General features: G+C 48.8%; 1 protein-coding gene across 7 annotated transcripts in view; it reads left to right on the top strand.

Annotated features, from left to right (window-relative positions):
- Positions 1-19,993, top strand: part of HUWE1 (HECT, UBA and WWE domain containing E3 ubiquitin protein ligase 1) — a 779,197-nt gene that overhangs the window by 609,861 nt on the left and 149,343 nt on the right. For all 7 annotated transcript variants that reach the window (XM_033921870.1, XM_033921880.1, XM_033921834.1 and 4 more), the window contains one exon: positions 15,045-15,597. In XM_033921870.1, coding sequence (XP_033777761.1) covers positions 15,045-15,597 — 553 coding nt within the window. The remainder of the gene's footprint in view (positions 1-15,044; positions 15,598-19,993) is intronic.

The raw sequence follows: 19,993 nt of genomic DNA, 5'->3' as shown, positions 1-19,993 counted from the left end.
AGAGCTTGCTCTTTCCCCAGAAGGACGTCCAGTTCCTCACAAAGCGGAAGCCCTCCTCCTGGCACCATCTCCTCAACCATGCATTCACAGCTTGGAGGTCTGCCTGCCTCTTTGCATCTGCTCTCGGTACAGGCAGGATCTCCGAGAATGCTATCCTCCGTGTGCTCCGCTTCAGCTTTCGTCCCAGGACCCTGAACTGGTCAGTCAGTGCGTCCATGCTGAAGTTCCTCCGGCTCACATCGTTTGTTCCGACGTGGATTATTACCGCAGTCTCCTCTGTCTCAGCACCGTCCAGGATCCTCTCGATCCTATCAGTGATGTCTCGTGTCTTGGCCTCTGGGAGACAAGTCACTAGCCGGTCCTCCCTTCCTCCAGCTACGTGACTGTCTACCTCTCTCAAGATCGAGTCTCCCACCACAATAGCAGACTTCCCTTTCCTCAGCAACCTCCTCTGCCTCAGGTCCGTGTCCTCGGTGTAGTATGGTGTCTCTCCCTCGGGGTCCTGGTGAGTCATGGTCTCCTCCTCTTGCGTTGTCCCTCCGCTAGGTCCTTCCCCGGTATCGCCTTGTGGATCCTGGGTCTCATCTACCGACATCCGTCTGTGCTGCAGCTGGTCCCGTTCCTCCACCGTCCTATAGGCCTCCTCAATGAATCTCTCGAGGTCCCTCACCTGGTCCACAATGGGGCCTGCTCCGTCTGTGTTCTGGGTAGACCAGCTCGTTTCCTCTGTGGTGCGCAGTTCCTCCAGTCCCTCTAGCTCCTGGACCCTGACCCTCAATCTGCCGACCTCCATCCTCAGGCTTTCCAGTTCCTGACACCGACTGCATATGTACTCCCGCCTTCCCAAAGGGAGGTAGTCGTACATATTGCACTCTGTGCAGTATACCGGAAAGTACCTCTGGGATCCTGGGTCCTCCATCGCTCTTGTGAAGTGCTGGTGTGCTCCTGCTGTGGGTAAGAGAGAGAGAAAGAAAAAGGGAAAAGAGAAAAGAAGAGAAAAGTGAATTACTTGGCGTTTCTGGCTCCCTCGAAAGGCTCCTTCGCAAAGGCGCTCTCGCTCTCGTTGGCTCCCTTCTTCTTAAAGGGGAGCCCGGGCGCCGACGCGACCTGTGACGCGGTGGGGGTGGGCGGAGCTACCTCTCGCCGCAACCCCGGTTCCTCCTGCCTGCTCTGCCTTCCTCCCCTGGCTACCTCCTCGTGGCTTCCTCCTCCTGCCCTCCGCCGCTGAAAAACAAAAGCAAAAAACGAAGGGACACTGCAACCGCTGAGGTCTGCTTTGTGCCCTGGCTTCCCTTCTTAAAGGGGAGCCCGGGCGCCGACGCGACCTGTGAAAAGCATCAAAGATAAAGCATCAAATTACTGCATCTCAATGGCAACGAAGTTGGTCTTGGAGAATGAGATCTAAAGTGTCCGCATCTATGAGACAAACTTGGTTTTTTCTTTTGCATAGAGCATTTTGGACCCCAGTTAGATTACAAAAGTTAGATAGCTCTAAGTCTAATACATGCTGGCATTGTAATCTGGAAGCAGGGACTTTAGCTCATTTAATATTCTATTGTCCCTGTATCATAGCATTTTGGAAATCAATTTGGTCTCAAATTAATTGTTTATTAGAAAACCATGTAGCATTATCATATGATACAATAATGTTCGGTATGTCAATGAGAACAAAAAGTCAAATTTCATCAAGTAATAATAAACTTTTATTATGACATGAGTCGCCATACAACTTATTACCAGAAATTGGAAAAATTACAGTAGACTTAACTATACCTTCTGGTGGAATTCCTTTAGCCACATTTACAAAATGGAAAGAACAATTGCCATACAAAGAGGGAATTATAATAATTTTAAAAGATTTGGGGGCCATTGACAAATTATTGCAATGATTAGACACCATTATCCACTGAAAGTACACTTAAACATAGGGGTGAGGGGGGTGGGTATAAAGTTATATTAAAGGTCTGATCAATAGATAAGAATATAATATTTATATGATATTTTTGATTCAAATATTTGTGGGGAGGGTATAAATTCATGTTTTTAAGTTGATGTTAGAAGAAATTCAAGTGATTTTTACAAGGTTTAAATGATGTAATATTGTGTTCTTGATGTAAGATGTAAAAATGAATAAAGAATTTGAAAAAAATAAATAAATAAAAAACTGTACGCAGAGAAAATGTTAATTATCATTTGTATTCGGGGTTTTTATCAGAGGTCAAGGCAGATAACTATAAAATATGCACTGTCACCTCAGTAACAACTGTACAAAAATAGACAAATATACCCCCTCCCCTTTTACTAAACCGCAATAGCAGTTTTTAGCACAGAGAGCTACGCTGAATGCCCCTCGCAGCTCCCGACACTCATAGGCTCCTTGCGCTAAAAACCACTATCGCGGTTTAGTAAAAGGGGGCCATAGTGCAAAATATAGACAGCAGATATCAATTCTCAAAACGGACACATTTTGATCACTAAATTGAAAATAAAATCATTTTTCCTACCTTCTTGGTGATTTCATGAGTCTCTGGATGCACTTCCTTCCTCTGTAAATCCAATATTTCTTTCTTTTTGTTCCCCTCACCTTTTCTTTCTGTCTATCTCTTTCTTTCTCTCTCCCCCGCCTGACTTTCTCTCTCCCCCTGCCCCCCTCTTTTTTTTTGCCTTTCTTTCTCACTCCCCCTGCCTATCTTTCTTTCTCTCTCCCTCTGCCCCCCAAGCCATCGCGCTGATTTCTCCACTTCCCTGATTCTTTCCCTAACCCCCCCCCAAGCCACCACGTCGATTTCTCCCTGCTTCCCCGAGCCAGGCCTGGCGCGTACAAGCACCGGTCCTACAAGCCTTCACCGCTGACGTCAATTCTAACATCGGGAAGGAAGTTCCAGGCCAGCCAGGCAGCGATTGGCTGGCCCAGAACTTCCTCTCCAACATCAGAATTTACATTGAAGGTGAAATCTTGTGGGTCTGGCACTGTACATGCCTGGCCTGGCTCGTGGAGGCAGGAAGAAAAAGATTGCAAAGGCAATGCGATTGACCATTTGGGCACCCTTGATTTAGGGTTTATCTGCATTAACATTCCAGAGTCAGATTGATATAATGTTCCATAGGCCTCTGCTGACCTTAGTTAGGCCAACCGAAAATGCTGACTGCTAGCAATGTAAGGCTGTACTGACAGGTATATGCCGATCTGATACTGACATCCAGTTCCCTGGCCAGAATTTCTAAAGAAATGCACCTGTTTTCACAAATAATGGCATCAGCATGACCCACCTTCTCATCAGTGACAGCCATGCTGGGATGACCCTAGCGATCCTCATCAGGGATTGATGGTTGCCTATTTTTAAACACATCTACCCACTCATATGCTCTTCTCTTGCCAATGCAGGTATCTCCATACTGTTGCAGCATTCTTCTATGAATTTCACGAGGTTTCACACCCTCCGACCACAAAAATCTGATGACTGCTCCCTGCTCCTCTACCCTGAAAACAGCTAAGGGCACTTCCACTTTGTATATGGTGCCCTACCAATTAAGCACGCCATGCCATCTATTGTGCAGTGTCAACACTTCGAAGAATGTATCTTCCCTGCGTGGGAGTTTGAAATTCTAGTGGTGTTAGTTTCATGAAATGTCAATTTGCTGTTTACGTTTTGAAACACCTTCTTCAGTTAGAGTTCATCTTAGTGCTATAAATGATTCCGTAAACTTCTGGATAAAAGGCCATTATCGGTACATCCTCTGGTTTCCAGATTCATGAAAGATCTTTATCATACCAAATCACCAGTCAAACCTTCTCCAGTTGCTTGGGATATAAACATAAGAATTACCATACTGGGATAGACCAAAGGTCCATCAAGCCTAGTAGCCTGTCACCAACAGTGGCTAACCCAAGTACCTAACTAGAACAGATTTTATGCTGCTTATCCTAGGAATAAGCAGTGGATTTTTCCAAGCCATCTCAATAACGGCCTATGGTCTTCTCTTTTAGAAAATTATCCAAATCTTTTTTAAACTCCACTAAGTTAACTGATTTCACCACATTCTCCAGCAATGAATTCCAGTTTAATTGCACATTGTGTGAAGAAATGTTTTTCTGGTTTGTTTTAAATTTATTTATTTTAAAATTTTCTATACCGTTTAAAACTAAACTGTTCACATAATTTACATACATAATTTTGTAAAAACATAATAAAACAGACACACAAATAATCATCAGAATTCATATCTACAAACTAATACCATAGCTTATATAAAGAGAATCATGAATAATTCATCAACTGCAGAGAGGAAAATTGGCTAAAAAGGCATCTACAAATAATTGTGTCTTGAGTAATTTTCTAAATATGCCCTTTTTAACTACAGTTTCGTATTTGGCATACAAAAGAGTTCCGTATTTTAACTCCTGCACAGCATAAAGTCTACTACTTAGTAGCTTCATTGCATGCCCCCTGCTCCTAGCATTTTATAGACTTCTATCATATCACCCCTGAGCCATCTCTTCTCCAAGCTGAAGAGCCCTAGCCACTTTAGTCATAGGGATGACACTTGGATCCTTTTCCTGGGCAGTGACTCCTAACATAGAATCCAGCATCACATAGCTATAGTTTGGGTCCCTCTTTTCCACATGCATCACTCTGCACTTTTTCACATTAAATGTTGTCTGCCATTTTGATGCCCAGTCTCACAAGGTCCTCTTACAATTTTTCACAATCCTCTAGCTATTTAACAACTTTGAACAACTTTGTGTCATCAGCAATTTTAATTATCTCATTAGTTATTCCCATTTCTAGATCATTGATAAAATATGTTAAAAAGCAGCAGTCTCAGCACAGACCCCTGGAGAACCCCACTAGTTACCCTTCTCCATTCTGAATATTGACCATTTCAACCCACTCTGTTTTCTGTCTTTCAACCATTTCTTAATCTATAATAGGACATTATTCCAGGACAAGCAGGCAGCATATTATTAACTGATGGGTGACAGCACCGATGGAGCCCTGGTACGGACAATTTTAGAGTGATTGCACTCTAAGAACTCAGAAAGTTCTAGTTAGGCCGCACCGCGCATGCGTGAGTGCCTTCCCGCCTGACGGAGGCGCGCGGTCCCCAGTTTCTTAGTTTCCGCGAAGCTAAGAAGACGCGTTTTTTCAACGGCCGTTGAAAGATTTTTCACTTGCCTTCCCGCTCGCGTGTTTTTCTTCTTGGAAGCTTATCTTCCTTTTTTTATTTGTTTCTCTATTCAAAAAAAAAAATCAAATTGATAATTTTTCTTTTATTTTCTCGGGTTCGCCCCGGCGGGGCCTGTTGCCACCATTGAAGCCTCTGCTTTCGATTTGGCGGAGGCCGTATTTACCTGGATGTGCTGAGACTGGAGTCGGTGCAAAGAATGGCCACCCGGATGGTCTCGGGACTCAAGGATCTACCATATGAAAAACGGCTTGATAAATTACAGCTATACTCGCTCTTACGGGCCGCATCGAGGCGGAGGAAGATATCTTCTTTTTCAAGGGTCCCACGACAACAAGAGGGCATCCGTTGAAAATCAGGGGCGGGAAACTACGAGGTGACACCAGGAAATTCTTTTTCACTGAAAGAGTGGTTGATCGCTGGAATAGTCTTCCACTACAGGTGATTGAGGCCAGCAGCGTGCCTGATTTTAAGGCCAAATGGGATCGGCACATGGTATCTCTTCACAGGGCAAAGGTAGGGGAGGGACATTAAGGTGGGTAGACTAGATGGGCTGTGGGCCCTTATCTGCCGTCTATTTCTATGTTTATGTTTCATGCTCCCTCAGCCAGGATTCAAAAAGTGCCAACGGTGTGCGCGCCCCATCTCGTTGACCGACCCGCACAATTGGTGTCTGCAGTGCTTGGGTCCGGTTCATAGGGCTTCCACCTGTACCCATTGTGCTACTCTTAAGAAGCGCACCTTAAAAAACAGGCAGCTTCAACAGAAACTTCTCTTCGGTGCCGCGATGGCCGATCCCTCGGCATTGACACCGGCGTCAACGGCTTCTCAACCGGCGCCCACTTCATCGACGCCGCATGACATCGTTCCGGCGATGAAGTGGTAAGCCGGCTAAGAAGCCTTCCTCCTTGGAGCATCCTCCGGTAGCTGTGGCAGAGAGTCCAGTCCTGCCGACCTCGAGGCGCCCACGTAAGCGCTCCGTCCCTATTGAGGTGAGTGCATCCTCCTCGGCCTCCTCATCCTCTGGGCGTCGAGCGGCACCACAGGTACCGCAGAAAAAGAAAGCGATACCGGTGCCTTCCTTGGATGACCGTATTGCGGCTGTCCTTCAAGTCCAACTGAAAGAGCAATTATCCCAGGACAAGCAGGCAGGTATTCTCACTAGTGGGGTGATGTCATCCGACAGAGCCCCGATACGGACATCTTGCAAGCATGTCTTGCTTGAAGAAACTCAGAAGTTTCGAGATGCCCGCACCGCGCATGCGCCAGTGCCTTCCCGCCCGATGGTCCTGGCGTGTCTCCTCAGTTCTTTTTCTTCCGCGGAGCTGAGAAGTCTATCTTCAATTTGCGCCCATTGAATCTCTTTTTTTTGCCTTCTATTTTGCCACTGGTTGAGTTCTTTTGGCTCTCCTGTGCATTTATTTCTTTCTTTGATTTCTTTTTTCAAAAAAAAAAAAATTTTCCTTCCGATACCGGGTCGGCCGCGTGGCTGGGGCCCCGCGCCTTCGACCTTGCGGCGGAGCTTTTCCGGCCTATGTCCCGGCCGATTACCGGTTTCAAAAAGTGTAGCAAGTGCCAGCGCACGATTTCGCTCACGGACCCTCATCAACGCTGCTTACAGTGTCTGGGACCGGATCACTTCCCGAAATCGTGCCGGCCTTGCTCCACTCTGACGGCGAGAGCGTTTAAGCGCCGCTGTCTACTGTGGGAGTCCATGTTCAAGATGGAAGCTTCATCGGATCCTGCAGCTTCGACATCGACGGGTGCTTCGACTCCTTCAGCGAAGCCCTCTGCCTCCCCGACTGCTTCGGGCCTCCTGAAACCGGCATCATTCACACCGGTTTCGGCCCCGGCTTCGGCGCCGGAGCCTTCCTCCGTCTCCTCGGAGCAGGTATCGACCCCTACAGTTCCACCGGTGGTGCTCAAGGTGCCAAAGACTGGCAAGCAGAAGCACGCAGCACCGAAGGAGCGCGGAGACCGTGCGGAAGGGCCCCCTTTTGGTGCGGATCCCTCCATATCGGCTTCGTTGCGGTCCCTTCTGGAGGCTCAGTTCGTGGAGCTCAAGCAGACCATGGGGCCTCGACTGATTGCCACCATCCAGAGTGACCTCCCAGCTTCGGCTTCGAGGGGTGGACCGCCCCCTCCTCCTCCTCCTCGCCGCACGACCTCGTTGCTCGGCGAGGAGGAGCGGCGAGCGGTGTCCGGGTCCTCGAGGAGGTCCTCCGTTAGTGCTGTGCCTCCTTTGGAACCGATTCCCTCGAGGAGGGCCTCCCTTAGTGATATGCCTCCCTTGGAGCCCATCCCCTCGAGGAAAGCCTCGTTTAGTGACCTGCCTCCCTTGGAACCGATTACTCCGCCCCATGACTCAGTGTGGCGTCCACCTTCGGGGCCACCCAGTCCTGGGCATAGCAGGAAGCAGGACGAGTTTTTCCGAACCCCCTATCAAGCCTGGGCGGCGTCAGGGGAGGCACCGACTCTTCCGCCTCTGCGATCGACGGCATCGAGTCCGATCTGCTCCTTGGAGGCGTCTGACCCAGTTTCTCACAGACGGGCTTGATCCCCTTCCAGGCATCGAGCCAGACATTCTTCGAAGCATTCCTCTCGGCACTCGACCGTCTCGCCTCAGAAGAAATTGCCTCGGTTGGGGTATGCTGCTTCGACTGGGTCTCCTCCTCCGGGCCCGGAGTTTGAGGACTCCGAGGTTTTCTACTCGTCCTGTTGCTCGCAGGCCTCTCTGGAGCCTGAAGCCTCTTCTTCTAGTCCGTCTCGCAGACCAGCGACGGCGGACCAACAGTCCTTTTCATCGTTCCTCAGGCAGATGGCAGATGACATGGACATTACTCTCGATGCTGGGTCTCGATATTCCAAGGAGTACCTCGATACCATGCACTTGCCTCGTCCTCCGGCAGAGTCCTTGCGGCTTCCCCTGCACAAGATCCTCGACCAGACCTTCATGCGATGCTTCGAGTCTCCTTACTCTATCCCTGCGGTCCCTGGCAAATTGGATGCGCGGTACCGCACGGTGCATCATAAAGGCTTCGAGGGTCCTCAGCTTTCTCACCAGTCCCTCCTGGTCGAATCCTCGCTCAAGCGGTCTCATCCTGGCCAGGTCTATGCTTCAGTGCCTCCGGGCCGCGAGGGCAGAACCATGGATAAGTTTGGTCGACGCATCTATCAGAATTCGATGATGGCGTCTCGAGTCCTGAATTACAATTTCCACTTTGCAGCCTACTTGGAATTTTTTCTACCTGTGCTTCGGAAGTTCACACCATACATCGAGTCCCAGGCTAGGTTTGAGTTTGAGGAAGTGGTTGCTTCGCTGTCCCAACTTCGGCTTCAGTTAATGCAATCTGCCTATGATGCGTTCGAGCTCTCAGCCGAGCGGCGGCCCTGCTCGGTGGCGATGCGCCGGTTGGCCTGGTTGCGGACCATTGATATGGACCCGAATCTTCAGGACCGCCTGGCGATCGTCCCGTGTGCTGGGGCGGATCTTTTTGACGAATCCATCGAGACTGTCACGAAGAAGTTGTCTGACCACGAAAAGTCCTTCCAATCTATCCTTCGGCCGAAGCCTAAGCCTCAGCAGTCTCGACCTTCTCGTCCGCCGTTGATTTATCAGAGGCGTTATCAGCCGAGGCAAACTCCACCTGCGAGGCAACCGGCGAAGCGTCAGCCTCCCCAGAAGGGTCAGCCTAAGTCTCAGTCGCCTGCTGTCCCTAAGACCACTCAGCCTTTTTGACTGTCTCGTCGAGGGCATAACCAACCTCGTTCTGCCTCCCCCTGTTTTTCCCATCGGAGGGCGCCTCCATCATTTTTATCATCGCTGGGAGGCCATAACAACCGACCTCTGGGTCCTTACTATCATCAAGGAAGGATACTCTCTTCATTTCCATCGGGTCCCTCCGGACCACCCTCCAAGAGAGTATCCTTCCAACTTGACTCAGACCGCCCTTCTTCTTCAGGAAGCTCAGGCTTTGCTCTGGCTTCGTGCCGTGGAGCCGGTTCCGACGGACCAACTGAACCAGGGGTTTTACTCCCGGTACTTCCTTGTTCCGAAGAAGACGGGCGACCTGCGACCCATTTTGGACCTCAGGGTCCTCAACAAATTCCTAGTCAAAGAGAGGTTTCGCATGCTGACACTTGCTTCTCTCTACCCCCTCCTCGAGCAGAACGACTGGTTATGCTCTCTGGATCTCAAGGAGGCCTACACTCATATTCCCATTCATCCGGCCTCTCGCAAGTTCCTCAGATTTCGGGTGGGACATCTCCATCTGCAGTATCGAGTGCTTCCATTCGGCCTGTCTCCGTCCCCCAGAGTCTTCACCAAATGTCTGGTGGTGGTGGCCGCAGCCCTCCGGAACCAAGGTCTTCAGGTATTCCCCTACCTCGACGACTGGCTGATCAAGGCTCCCTCAGCCTCGGGGGTCCTCTCAGCGACCCTGTCAACGATTCTGTTCCTGCAGAGTTTGGGATTCGAGATCAACTTTCCCAAGTCTCATCTACAGCCGACCCAGTCTCTTCCCTTCATCGGGGCTGTCCTGGATACCGTACGTCTCAGAGCATTCCTTCCTTCTCAGCGCATGGATGCTCTTCTTCATCTCTGCCAGTCTGTGTCTTCTCGCCAGACCATCTCAGCGAGACACATGATGGTCCTCCTGGGCCACATGGCCTCTACAGTTCATGTGACGCCGTTTGCCAGACTCCAACTCAGAATTCCTCAGTGGACCCTGGCATCTCAGTGGACTCATGTGTCGGATCCGTTGACTCGACACATCACTGTCACTCCTGCTCTTCGGCAGTCTCTGCTCTGGTGGATGACCTCTTCGAATCTATCCAGAGGTTTGCTGTTTCATTCTAGAAGGTTCTCACAACCGATTCCTCGACCTATGCCTGGGGAGCGCATCTGGATGGGCTTCGCACTCAGGGATTCTGGACCTGTGCGGACCGACTCCATCAAATCAATCTTCTGGAGCTCAGAGCCATCTTCAATGCTCTTCAAGCTTTTCAACATCTGCTTCACGACATGGTGGTCCTCATTCGCACCGACAATCAGGTCGCCATGTATTATGTCAACAAGCAAGGGGGCACGGGCTCGGCCTCCCTCGGGATTGGGCGGTTCGCCACAACACCTTCCTCAAAGCTGTCTACATTCAGGGGAGGGACAATGTCTTGGCGGATAAACTGAGTCGTCTTCTCCAGCCTCACGAATGGACACTCCACTCCAAGCCCCTTCATCAGATCTTTGCTCAGTGGGGAACGCCTCAGATAGACCTCTTTGCGGCTCCCCACAATTTCAAGCTGCCTCAGTTTTGCTCCAGGATCTACGCTCCTCATCGCCTCGAGGCAGATGCTTTTCTGCTGGATTGGGGAAATCGCTTTCTGTATGCGTTTCCGCCATTCCCTCTCATTCAAAAGACTCTAGTCAAACTGAAGTCCGAACATGCCACCATGATTCTGATAGCTCCTCGGTGGCCCAGGCAACCTTGGTTCTCCCTTCTACTTCAATTCAGCAGCAGGGAACCGTACCTACTTCCAGTGTTTCCTTCACTGCTTACTCAGCATCAGGGGTCTCTGCTTCATCCCAACCTGCAGTCTCTCCACCTGACAGCTTGGTTTCTCTCAACGTAACTCCGCACCAGTTTTCCCAGGCGGTGAGGGATGTCTTGGAGGCTTCCAGGAAGCCTGCTACTGGTCAATGCTACTCCCAAAAATGGACTAGATTTTCTTCATGGTGTATTTCCAATTCTAAGGAGCCTTAGCGAGCCTCCCTATCCTCTGTTTTGGACTATCTTTTACATCTGTCTCAGTCTGGTCTCAAGTCGACATCTATACGAGTCCACCTGAGTGCTATTGCGGCTTTCCATCAGCCTCTACAAGGGAAACCTCTCTCTTCTCATCCTGTGGTTTCCAGATTTATGAAAGGATTTTTTCATGTCAATCCTCCTCTCAAACCGCCTCCAGTGGTTTGGGATCTAAATGTTGTCCTTTCTCAGCTTATGAAACCTCCTTTTGAGCTTCTGAGCAAGGCTCCACTAAAGTTTCTCACTTGGAAAGTGGTTTTTCTGGTGGCCCTCACATCTGCTCGCAGGGTCAGTGAGCTTCAGGCCTTGGTGGCGGACCCACCTTTCACAGTATTCCATCATGACAAGGTGGTCCTCCGCACTCACCCGAAATTCCTGCCTAAAGTGGTCTCTGAATTTCACCTCAACCAATCCATTGTGCTTCCAGTGTTCTTTCCAAAGCCTCATTCTCATCCTGGAGAATCAGCTCTTCACACTCTGGACTGTAAACGTGCTTTGGCTTTCTACTTGGATCGCACCAAACCACACAGAACTGCTCCTCAACTTTTCGTCTCCTTTGATCCAAACAAGTTGGGACGACCTGTATCGAAGCGCACCATCTCCAACTGGATGGCGGCTTATATCTCTTTCTGCTATGCCCAGGCTGGATTACCCCTTCCCTGTAAGGTCACAGCACATAGGGTCAGAGCAATGGCAGCCTCTGTAGCCTTCCTCAGATCGACACCGATTGAGGAGATTTGTAGGGCTGCCACTTGGTCCTCGGTTCATACGTTCACCTCTCATTATTGCCTGGATACTTTCTCCAAACGGGATGGGCAGTTTGGCCAAACTGTGTTACAAAATTTTTTCTCCTAAGTTGCCAACTCTCCCTCCATCCCATTGAGGTTAGCTTGGAGGTCACCCACTAGTGAGAATACCTGCCTGCTTGTCCTGGGATAAAGCAATGTTACTTACTGTAACAGTTGTTATCCAGGGACAGCAGGCAGCTATTCTCACGTCCCACCCACCTCCCCTGGGTTGGCTTCTCTGCTAGCTACCTGAACTGAGGAGATACACCCGGACCATCGGGCGGGAAGGCACTGGCGCATGCGCGGTGCGGGCATCTCGAAACTTCTGAGTTTCTTCAAGCAAGACATGCTTGCAAGATGTCCGTATCGGGGCTCTGTCGGATGACATCACCCCACTAGTGAGAATAGCTGCCTGCTGTCCCTGGATAACAACTGTTACGGTAAGTAACATTGCTTTATAGCAGCTCCTTTCTGCTCTGTTTGCACTGAACCTTCCAGTTCCGGTCCGGTCTGAGCCGCCGGTACCGGCCGTGGAGCAGCCGCTATTGTCGGCTTCCACTCTTTCGGTACCGGTCCATTCTGCCTCCTCGGCTTCCATGCCAGTATTATCTGCGGAACCGAGAGGCTTCCATCGGGCTGTTCAAACGACCGAACCTCCACTGCTGTCTGATCACTCCTGGCAACCTCTAACTTCTCCAGGTACCACCTCTATGCGATCTGGGAAGTCGGTACGCAAAACCCAGCATGCTGAACCTTCGACACCAGACTCCCGGGGTCGAGGCTCTCAGGTACGGGACCCTGATCTGTGGGATGACTCTGAGGAGCCTTTGCTGTCTGAGGACGAGGTTTCTTCAGCTGAGGAAGACCCCTCTCTACTGAAACCTTCTTCTAAACCGGAACATTCCTCCTTTACATCCTTTTTAAAGGAGATGTGCGAGTCTCTTTCTATTCCTTTGGAGGCTGAATCCAAGAAATCTAAGGCATTCCTTGAAGCTTTGGACTTTGATCAGCCTCCAAAGGAATTTCTTAAATTGCCCCTACATGACATTTTGAGGGAGACTTTCTATAAAAATCTCGAGACACCTTTAACCATCCCTGGTGCTCCTCGCAAGTTGGATACTTTATACAAAGTCATTCCAATTCCAGGCTTTGACAAACCCTAGCTCCCGCATAAATCTTTGTTGGTTGAGTCCACGCTCAAAAAGTCTGCGGGCACTAGTGTCTATGCTTCTGTCCCTCCTGGCAGAGAGGGGAAGGCCATGGATAAGTTTGGCAAGCGTTTGTACCAAAATGCTATGCTTCCCAATAGATCAGGTAATGATGCATTTCATTTTTCCTTTTATTTGAAGCACCTCATTCAACAACTGGCTTCCTTTGAAAAGTACTTACCTGAACGGAAACTGACTTCTTTCCACCAGTACATTTCCAGTCTCTTACAGCTTAGAAAATTCATGGTCGTTCAATTTACGACACCTTTGAACTCACCTCGAGGGCTACTGTGATGGCTGTGGCTATGCGCCGTCTGGCTTGGCTTAGGGTTTCGGAGCTTGATATCAACCACCAGGACCGCTTTGCCAATGCTCCTTGCCTCGGGGACGAGTTATTTGGTGACTCTCTCGATTCCACCACACAGAAATTGTCAGCACATGAGACTCGCTGGGACACTCTTCTAAAGAATAAAAAGAAGCCTCCACCTGCTCGGCCCTTTCGCCAACAATTGTCCTATCAGCGCCGCTACTCTGCTAGACCCTTACCATCTGCTCCTCTGCAGCCTAGACGCCAACGTCAGCAGCAACGCCAACAACCTCGTGCTCCACAGCAGCAACAGGTGAAGCCTCCGGCACAACCGAAGTCCACTCAACCCTTTTGACTTCATTCTCCAGGGCCTAGCCAGTTTTCCACCATCATCCCTTCTGCCTCAACCCATAGGAGGACATCTTTCTACTTTCCTCAGCCGTTTGGAGATCATCACTTCAGACCAGTGGGTTCTAAACATCATTCGCCACGGCTATTCTCTCAACTTTCAGACTCTTCCCACCCAAAGTCCTCCAAAAGAGTCTGCTTTGAACACATCTCAGTCCTCCCTCCTCCTTCAGGAGGTCCAATCCCTTCTTCTTCTGAACGCCATAGAGGAAGTTCCTCTAGATCAGAAGGGGCAGGTATTCTACTCCCGCTATTTTCTGGTTCCCAAAAAACCCAGGGACCTCAGACCCATACTAGATCTCCGAGATCTCAACAAATGCTTGGTCAAGGAAAAGTTCAAAATGCTTTCTCTGGCCACACTTTATCCTCTTCTCACTCAGGGCGACTGGCTATGCTTCCTCGATCTCAAGGAGGCCTACACTCACATCCCGGTCAATCTGGCCTCCAGACAGTATCTCCGCTTCATGATCAATCGCTGTCATTACCAGTACAAAGTGTTACCCTTCAGTCTTGCCTCCTCTCCCAGGGTATTCACAAAGTGTCTCATTATGGTGGCCGCTTTTCTACGCTCTCAAAAAAACGAAGGGACACTGCAACCGCTGAGGTCTGCTTCGTGCCCTGGCTTCCCTTCTTAAAGGGGAGCCCGGGCGCCGACGCGACCTGTGGCGCGGTGGGGGTGGGCGGAGCTACCCCTCGCCGCGACCCCGGCGGTCCCCAGTTAGGATAAGCCAGCTAAGAAGCCAACCTGGGGAGGTGGGTGGGACATAAGAATATGCTGCCTGCTTGTCCTGGGATAAAGCACAGTTACTTACCGTAACAGGTGTTATCCAGGGACAGCAGGCAGATATTCTTATGTCCCACCCACCTCCCCAGGTTGGCTTCTTAGCTGGCTTATCCTAACTGGGGACCGCGCACCTCCGTCGGGCGGGAAGGCACTCGCGCATGCGTGGTGCGGCCTAACTAGAACTTTCTGAGTTCTTAAAGTGCAATCACTCTAAAATTGTCCGTACCGGGGCTCCGTCAGTGCCGTCACCCATCAGTTAAGAATATCTGCCTGCTGTCCCTGGATAACACCTGTTACGGTCAGTAACTGTGCTTTACCTCCTATCCCATGACTTTCTGATGTCCTCAGAAGTCTTTCATGAGATAATAATTATTTCTGATTTCCTCAGAAGTCTTTCATGAGGTACTCTCATATGAGGAAAGATTAAAGAGGTTTTTAACTAAATGTAAATCGCATTGGATTTGGATTTTGCGATCAAATCAAATATTTTAAAGAAACTTTATAAACTTGAAACTATCAATAGTGGCTGGTTAATCCAGGTGTTTGCTTTCTTCTTTTCAGGCCATCAGCCGGTAGTGTGGACAGCCTTCTGCGCCTCCGGGGACGACTCCTGCTAGACCATGAAGCACTTTCCTGCCTGTTGGTCCTTCTGTTTGTGGATGAGCCCAAGCTAAACACAAGTCGACTGCACCGGGTGTTGCGCAACCTCTGCTACCATGCTCAAACCCGCAGCTGGGTGATTCGAAGCCTGCTATCCATTCTCCAGCGCAGCAGTGAAAGTGAGCTTTGCATTGAGACTCCCAAGCCCATGTCTACCAGTGCCACAGAGGACAGAGGGAAAAGAGCCAGTAGCAAATCATGTGGGACCCAGGAAAATCGGGCCTTTGACCTATTACACAAAATGGAATCTAAGAGCTCTAGCCAGCTATCCTGGCTCTCTGTCTCAATGGATGCAGCCCTTGGATGCCGGACTAACATCTTCCAGATCCAAAGATCATTGGGGCGGAAGCATACAGAGAAGCACTCGGGCTGTGGCTCCACAGTGCATATCCATCCACAAGCTGCCCCGGTGGTGTGCCGGCATGTCCTTGATACCCTCATACAGTTAGCCAAGGTAAGGGGGGCTGAAATCTGTATGCAATGTAGAGATGCAGTTTTATAGCTATGTTTGTAATTCACAAAATATTTACAGTGAAAAGGCCAGAGATCACAATGATCAGTCTTAAAAAAGAATGGTTGTTTTACTTAAATTACCAAATTCCATTGTATCTTCCCCACTATCCTGAAACTCTTAAATATTCTCTCTCCCATTGTAAATGGCAAATCTATGAAATCTTAATGTTTAAACTTGTTACCAATATTTTTGATATGACAACATTTTTTTCAATCAATTCACATTGTTCCTCTTAACTCAGAGGATTTAGCAAACTATTTTAGTAAAAAAATTGATAGCTTAAGAATATCATGCTCGGTGACCAACAAGAAAAATTAGAGACCTGCTATATGGATTTAAGCTGGGTACATTTGGAAATCCGAATTGGGATTTATTGCCCTGTATTTGTAGCATGGAATATTGCTACATGTTGGGTTTTGGCCAGGTACTAGTGACCTGGATTGGCCACCGTGAGAACGGGCTACTGGGCTTGATGGACCATTAGTCTGAGCCAGTAAGGCTATTCTTATATTCTTAAGTATGTGAAATCATACTGTTCTCTGGATCCTTGCCCCCAGCAATTATGAAATCAGCTCCCTTAAATTTTCAATTGGATCTATTTAGTTGGCTAACCCATCTGTTTGATAATGGTAAATTTCCATCTACAGGAGATCATAACATTATTACTCCCATTCCAAAAAAAACCTTAGAGATTCAGTTTCATTGCTAGTTAACTACAGGCCTATAGCGTCTATTCTGTTTTTTGTAAATATCATGGAAGTATTGGTCTACATACAGCTGTTAAATTATATGGATCACAATCGGGCTTTAGACTTTTATATATCACTGAGACAGTCTTAGCTTCAATTTTGGATAATCTCTGTAATCTGTTTAGTAAACGTGCCAGTGCTCTAATATTACAGCTAGATTTGTGTAGTGCATTTGACTTAGACAAACACAAAAAAATTACTGGAGTACTTGGATGTTTTTGGAGTGCATGGTAAGGTTTTTAAATGGTTTGAAGGCTTCTTAACATCACGCACGTATCAAGTACGACTTAACAAATACTCTAATAGTTGGAGCAATTCATTCGGTGTGCCACTGGACTCACCGTTGTCTCCTTTGCTCTTTAATATTTATCTGTCCTTTTTGGGAGATCAAATTGTTTAGCTATAGGGTTCAGACCGGATCCTAATGTAACGAATGTAAACCGCCTAGAACTCTTTGGGTATGGCGGGATATAAGAACCTAATAATAATAATAATAATAATAATATGGAAGATATAACCGTTCTGATCCCTATTTCTACCTCTTTCTCATATCAGTCATAATGTTGTTGACATCCTACTGATAATTGAATCAAGGATGGCAGAATTTTCTATGAGCCAGAAAGACGATGTGATGTCTAGTGCTGCCCGATTCACATCGATTCACCGATTTGAATCAGGTGAATCAATTCAATTTCCCAAAAAATCGGCCTCCCGATTCAATAATTGACACTTCCCCCGTATCTTCCAAAAGTAGGAGCTTCAGCGCTGCCTCTTGCTGGCCATCCGATGCCGCTCCTGCTTGAAGGGGAAGAGTCAGTCAGAAAGGCCTCCCCCAGCTTCCCCGCTCTTACCTCCTTAAGGCAGCTTGCAGGCTCGTTGGTGTTATAGCGATCCCTGCAGCTGCCCCTCGTCCTCAGCAGCACGTTCTCTTTGCTACGTCCTGCCTGTGCTCTGACGTCAGGGACACTATCGCGACAGAGAGAACGTGCTGCTGAGGTAGACGGGTAGCTACAGGGATCGCTATAATACCAACGAGCCTGCAAGCTGCCGTGTTAACCTAAAGTAAGAGCGGGGAAGCTGAGGGAGGATACAGGCTTGCGGGGGGAGCAGGCCGAAGAGTGCCTTCACGGCAGGAGGGCAGACCATTTCAGGGGGTGCGGGGAAGGTCTTCGTGGCAGGGAGCAGGAGAAAAGAGTGGCTCACGGCAGGGGGGCAGGCCTTAGCGTGGGGGGGGAGCAGGTCTTCGCAGCGGGGAGCAGGCCGAAGAGTGCCTTCATGGCAGAGAGGCAGGCTTGTGCAGAGGGAAGAGGAGGAAGAGTTCCTTCGCGGTGGGGAGGCAGGCCTTTGCAGAGGGAGGAGGAGGAAGGAGTAAGAGAGGGGAGGAGAGATGCCAGACCTGGGGTGAAGGGAAGAGAGAGACCAAACAAAAAAGAGGGGGAGGAAAGCAAAGGAGAGGTGCTGGACTAAAGGAGAGAGGGAGAAGAAATGCAAGACCACAAGGGCAAGTGTACAAAAGGGATAGATACTGCTCCAAAGTAGGTGGGCAGGGTGCAGGATGGTAGGAGAGTTAGTAGGAGAAAGCCTGTACCTAGGGAAGGGGATACAAGAGGTAAGGAAGAGAGAAAGAAGCTGGATATGGGGAGAGATAAGATGCTGGACATGGAGGGAGCATAGGAACGGGGACAGTATTGGAGAGGAGAATAGGGACAGGGACACAGAAGAGAGATGCTGGATGAAAGGGTAGTTGAGAAAAGGTGGATCTGTGGATGGTAGAGTCCATTGTTGCAGCTGCGGGGGGATGGAGAAAGATGCCAGATCTCTGGGTGAGAGAGAAAAGTGAAACAGAAGGGGAGCACAGAGATGGAAGATGGATGGTTAGCACGGAGAAAGAAGAAAGAAGGAGAGCCTGATCAGAAGACAACCAGACCAACATGGTACCAACATGATTTGAAAAATAACCAGACAAGAAAAGGTAGGAAAAATAATTTTATTTTCTGTTTTGTGATTACAATATGTCAGATTTGAAATGTGTATTCTTCCAGAGCTGGTGTTGGACCGCGAATGTGAGCTAGGATTTAACATAGAGAGGGCACCACAGGACCAATGTGGGTAGTAGAGGGCAAAGGGGGTGTAGAGGCTAAAAAATAAACCCACCAGGATGTTTGGAAAAAACACCCAATTGGGCAGGAAAATCGAATTGAATCAAAAAATTGATTCAATAGACTGAATTGAATCAAAAATATTTTTTCCTGAATCAGGCAGCACTAGTGACGTCTATAGTTTTAAATGCAAAACTTATATTATCCCAGGACAAGCAGGCAGGTATTCTCACTAGTGGGTGACGTGATCCAACGGAGCCCCGATGCGGACGCCTCACAAGCAAACTTGCATGAAGAAACTCGAAGTTTCGAGTCGCCCGCACCGCGCATGCGCGAGTGCCTTCCCGCCCAGTACATGGCGCGTCTCCTCAGTTCTTGCTTTTCTGCGGAGCCGAGAAGTCCATCCGACTCTCTGCGTGAAGTATTTTTCACTTTTGCCTTCTTTAGTCCGCGGTTTTGGGTTCTTTTTTCTCAGAATCGCTGATTTTCATCGTTCTTTCCTCCGTCAGATGGCAGTTGATTTGGATATTCAACTTGACACTGGATCTAAGTTTTCCAAGGAGTATCTCAAGACCATGCATCTTCCTCAACCTCCTGCTGAATCCCTCAAGCTTCCTCTTCACAAGCTTTTGGATCAAACCTTTGTCCGCTGTCTGGAAACTCCTTATTCCATTCCAGCAGTTCCAGGCAAATTGGATTCCAGATACAGGACTGTTCATCACAAGGGGTTTGACATTGCTCAATTGTCTCACCAATCCCTTCTGGTTGAATCTTCTTTAAAAAGATCTCACCCTTCCCAGGTGTATGCTACTGTTCCTCCGGGCAGGGAGGGCAAAACGATGGACAGATTTGGTCGTCGCATCTTCCAAAACTCTATGATGACCTCCAGAGTCCTTAATTATAATTTTCATTTCATCACCTATTTTGAGTTTTTCTCTCTATCCTTTAAAAGTTCATGCCTTATTTGGATTCTCGTGTGCATTAAGTCCTTGCATCCTTGTCCCAACTTTGGCTGCAGCTTCTTCAGTCCTCCTATGATGCCTTTGAGCTGTCTGCTCGAGTTACAGCTTGCTCGGTGGCCATGCGGCATCTGGCATGGCTCCGTACCATCGACATGGATCCTAACCTGCAGGACCGGCTGGCTAATGTTCCTTGCACTGGCAATGACCTCTTTGACGAGCCCATTGAGGCAGCCACCAAGAAGCTTTCGAACCACGAGAAGTCTTTTCAATCCATTCTCCGTCCAAAGCCGAAGCCGGCTCCTCCTCGACATTCACGCCCTTCTCTAATCTACCAACGGCGTTTTCCACCAAAACAGGCTCCTTCCATTCGTCAGCCTGTCAAGAGGCAACATCCTCAGAAGCAGCAGAAGCCTCAGCCACCTGCTGTACCTAAGGCTCCTCAGCCTTTTTGACTGTCTGATACAAAGCATAACCACAGTCGTTCTGTCATTTCCCGTTTTTCCCCCTATCAGAGGTCGTCTCCATC

The sequence above is a fragment of the Geotrypetes seraphini genome, chromosome 1 (assembly GCF_902459505.1).
Source record: "Geotrypetes seraphini chromosome 1, aGeoSer1.1, whole genome shotgun sequence".
NCBI classification, from domain to species: Eukaryota; Metazoa; Chordata; class Amphibia; order Gymnophiona; family Dermophiidae; genus Geotrypetes; species Geotrypetes seraphini.
Note: the sequence above shows the minus strand (reverse complement) of the source record. Positions and strands in the feature narration are given on the sequence as shown.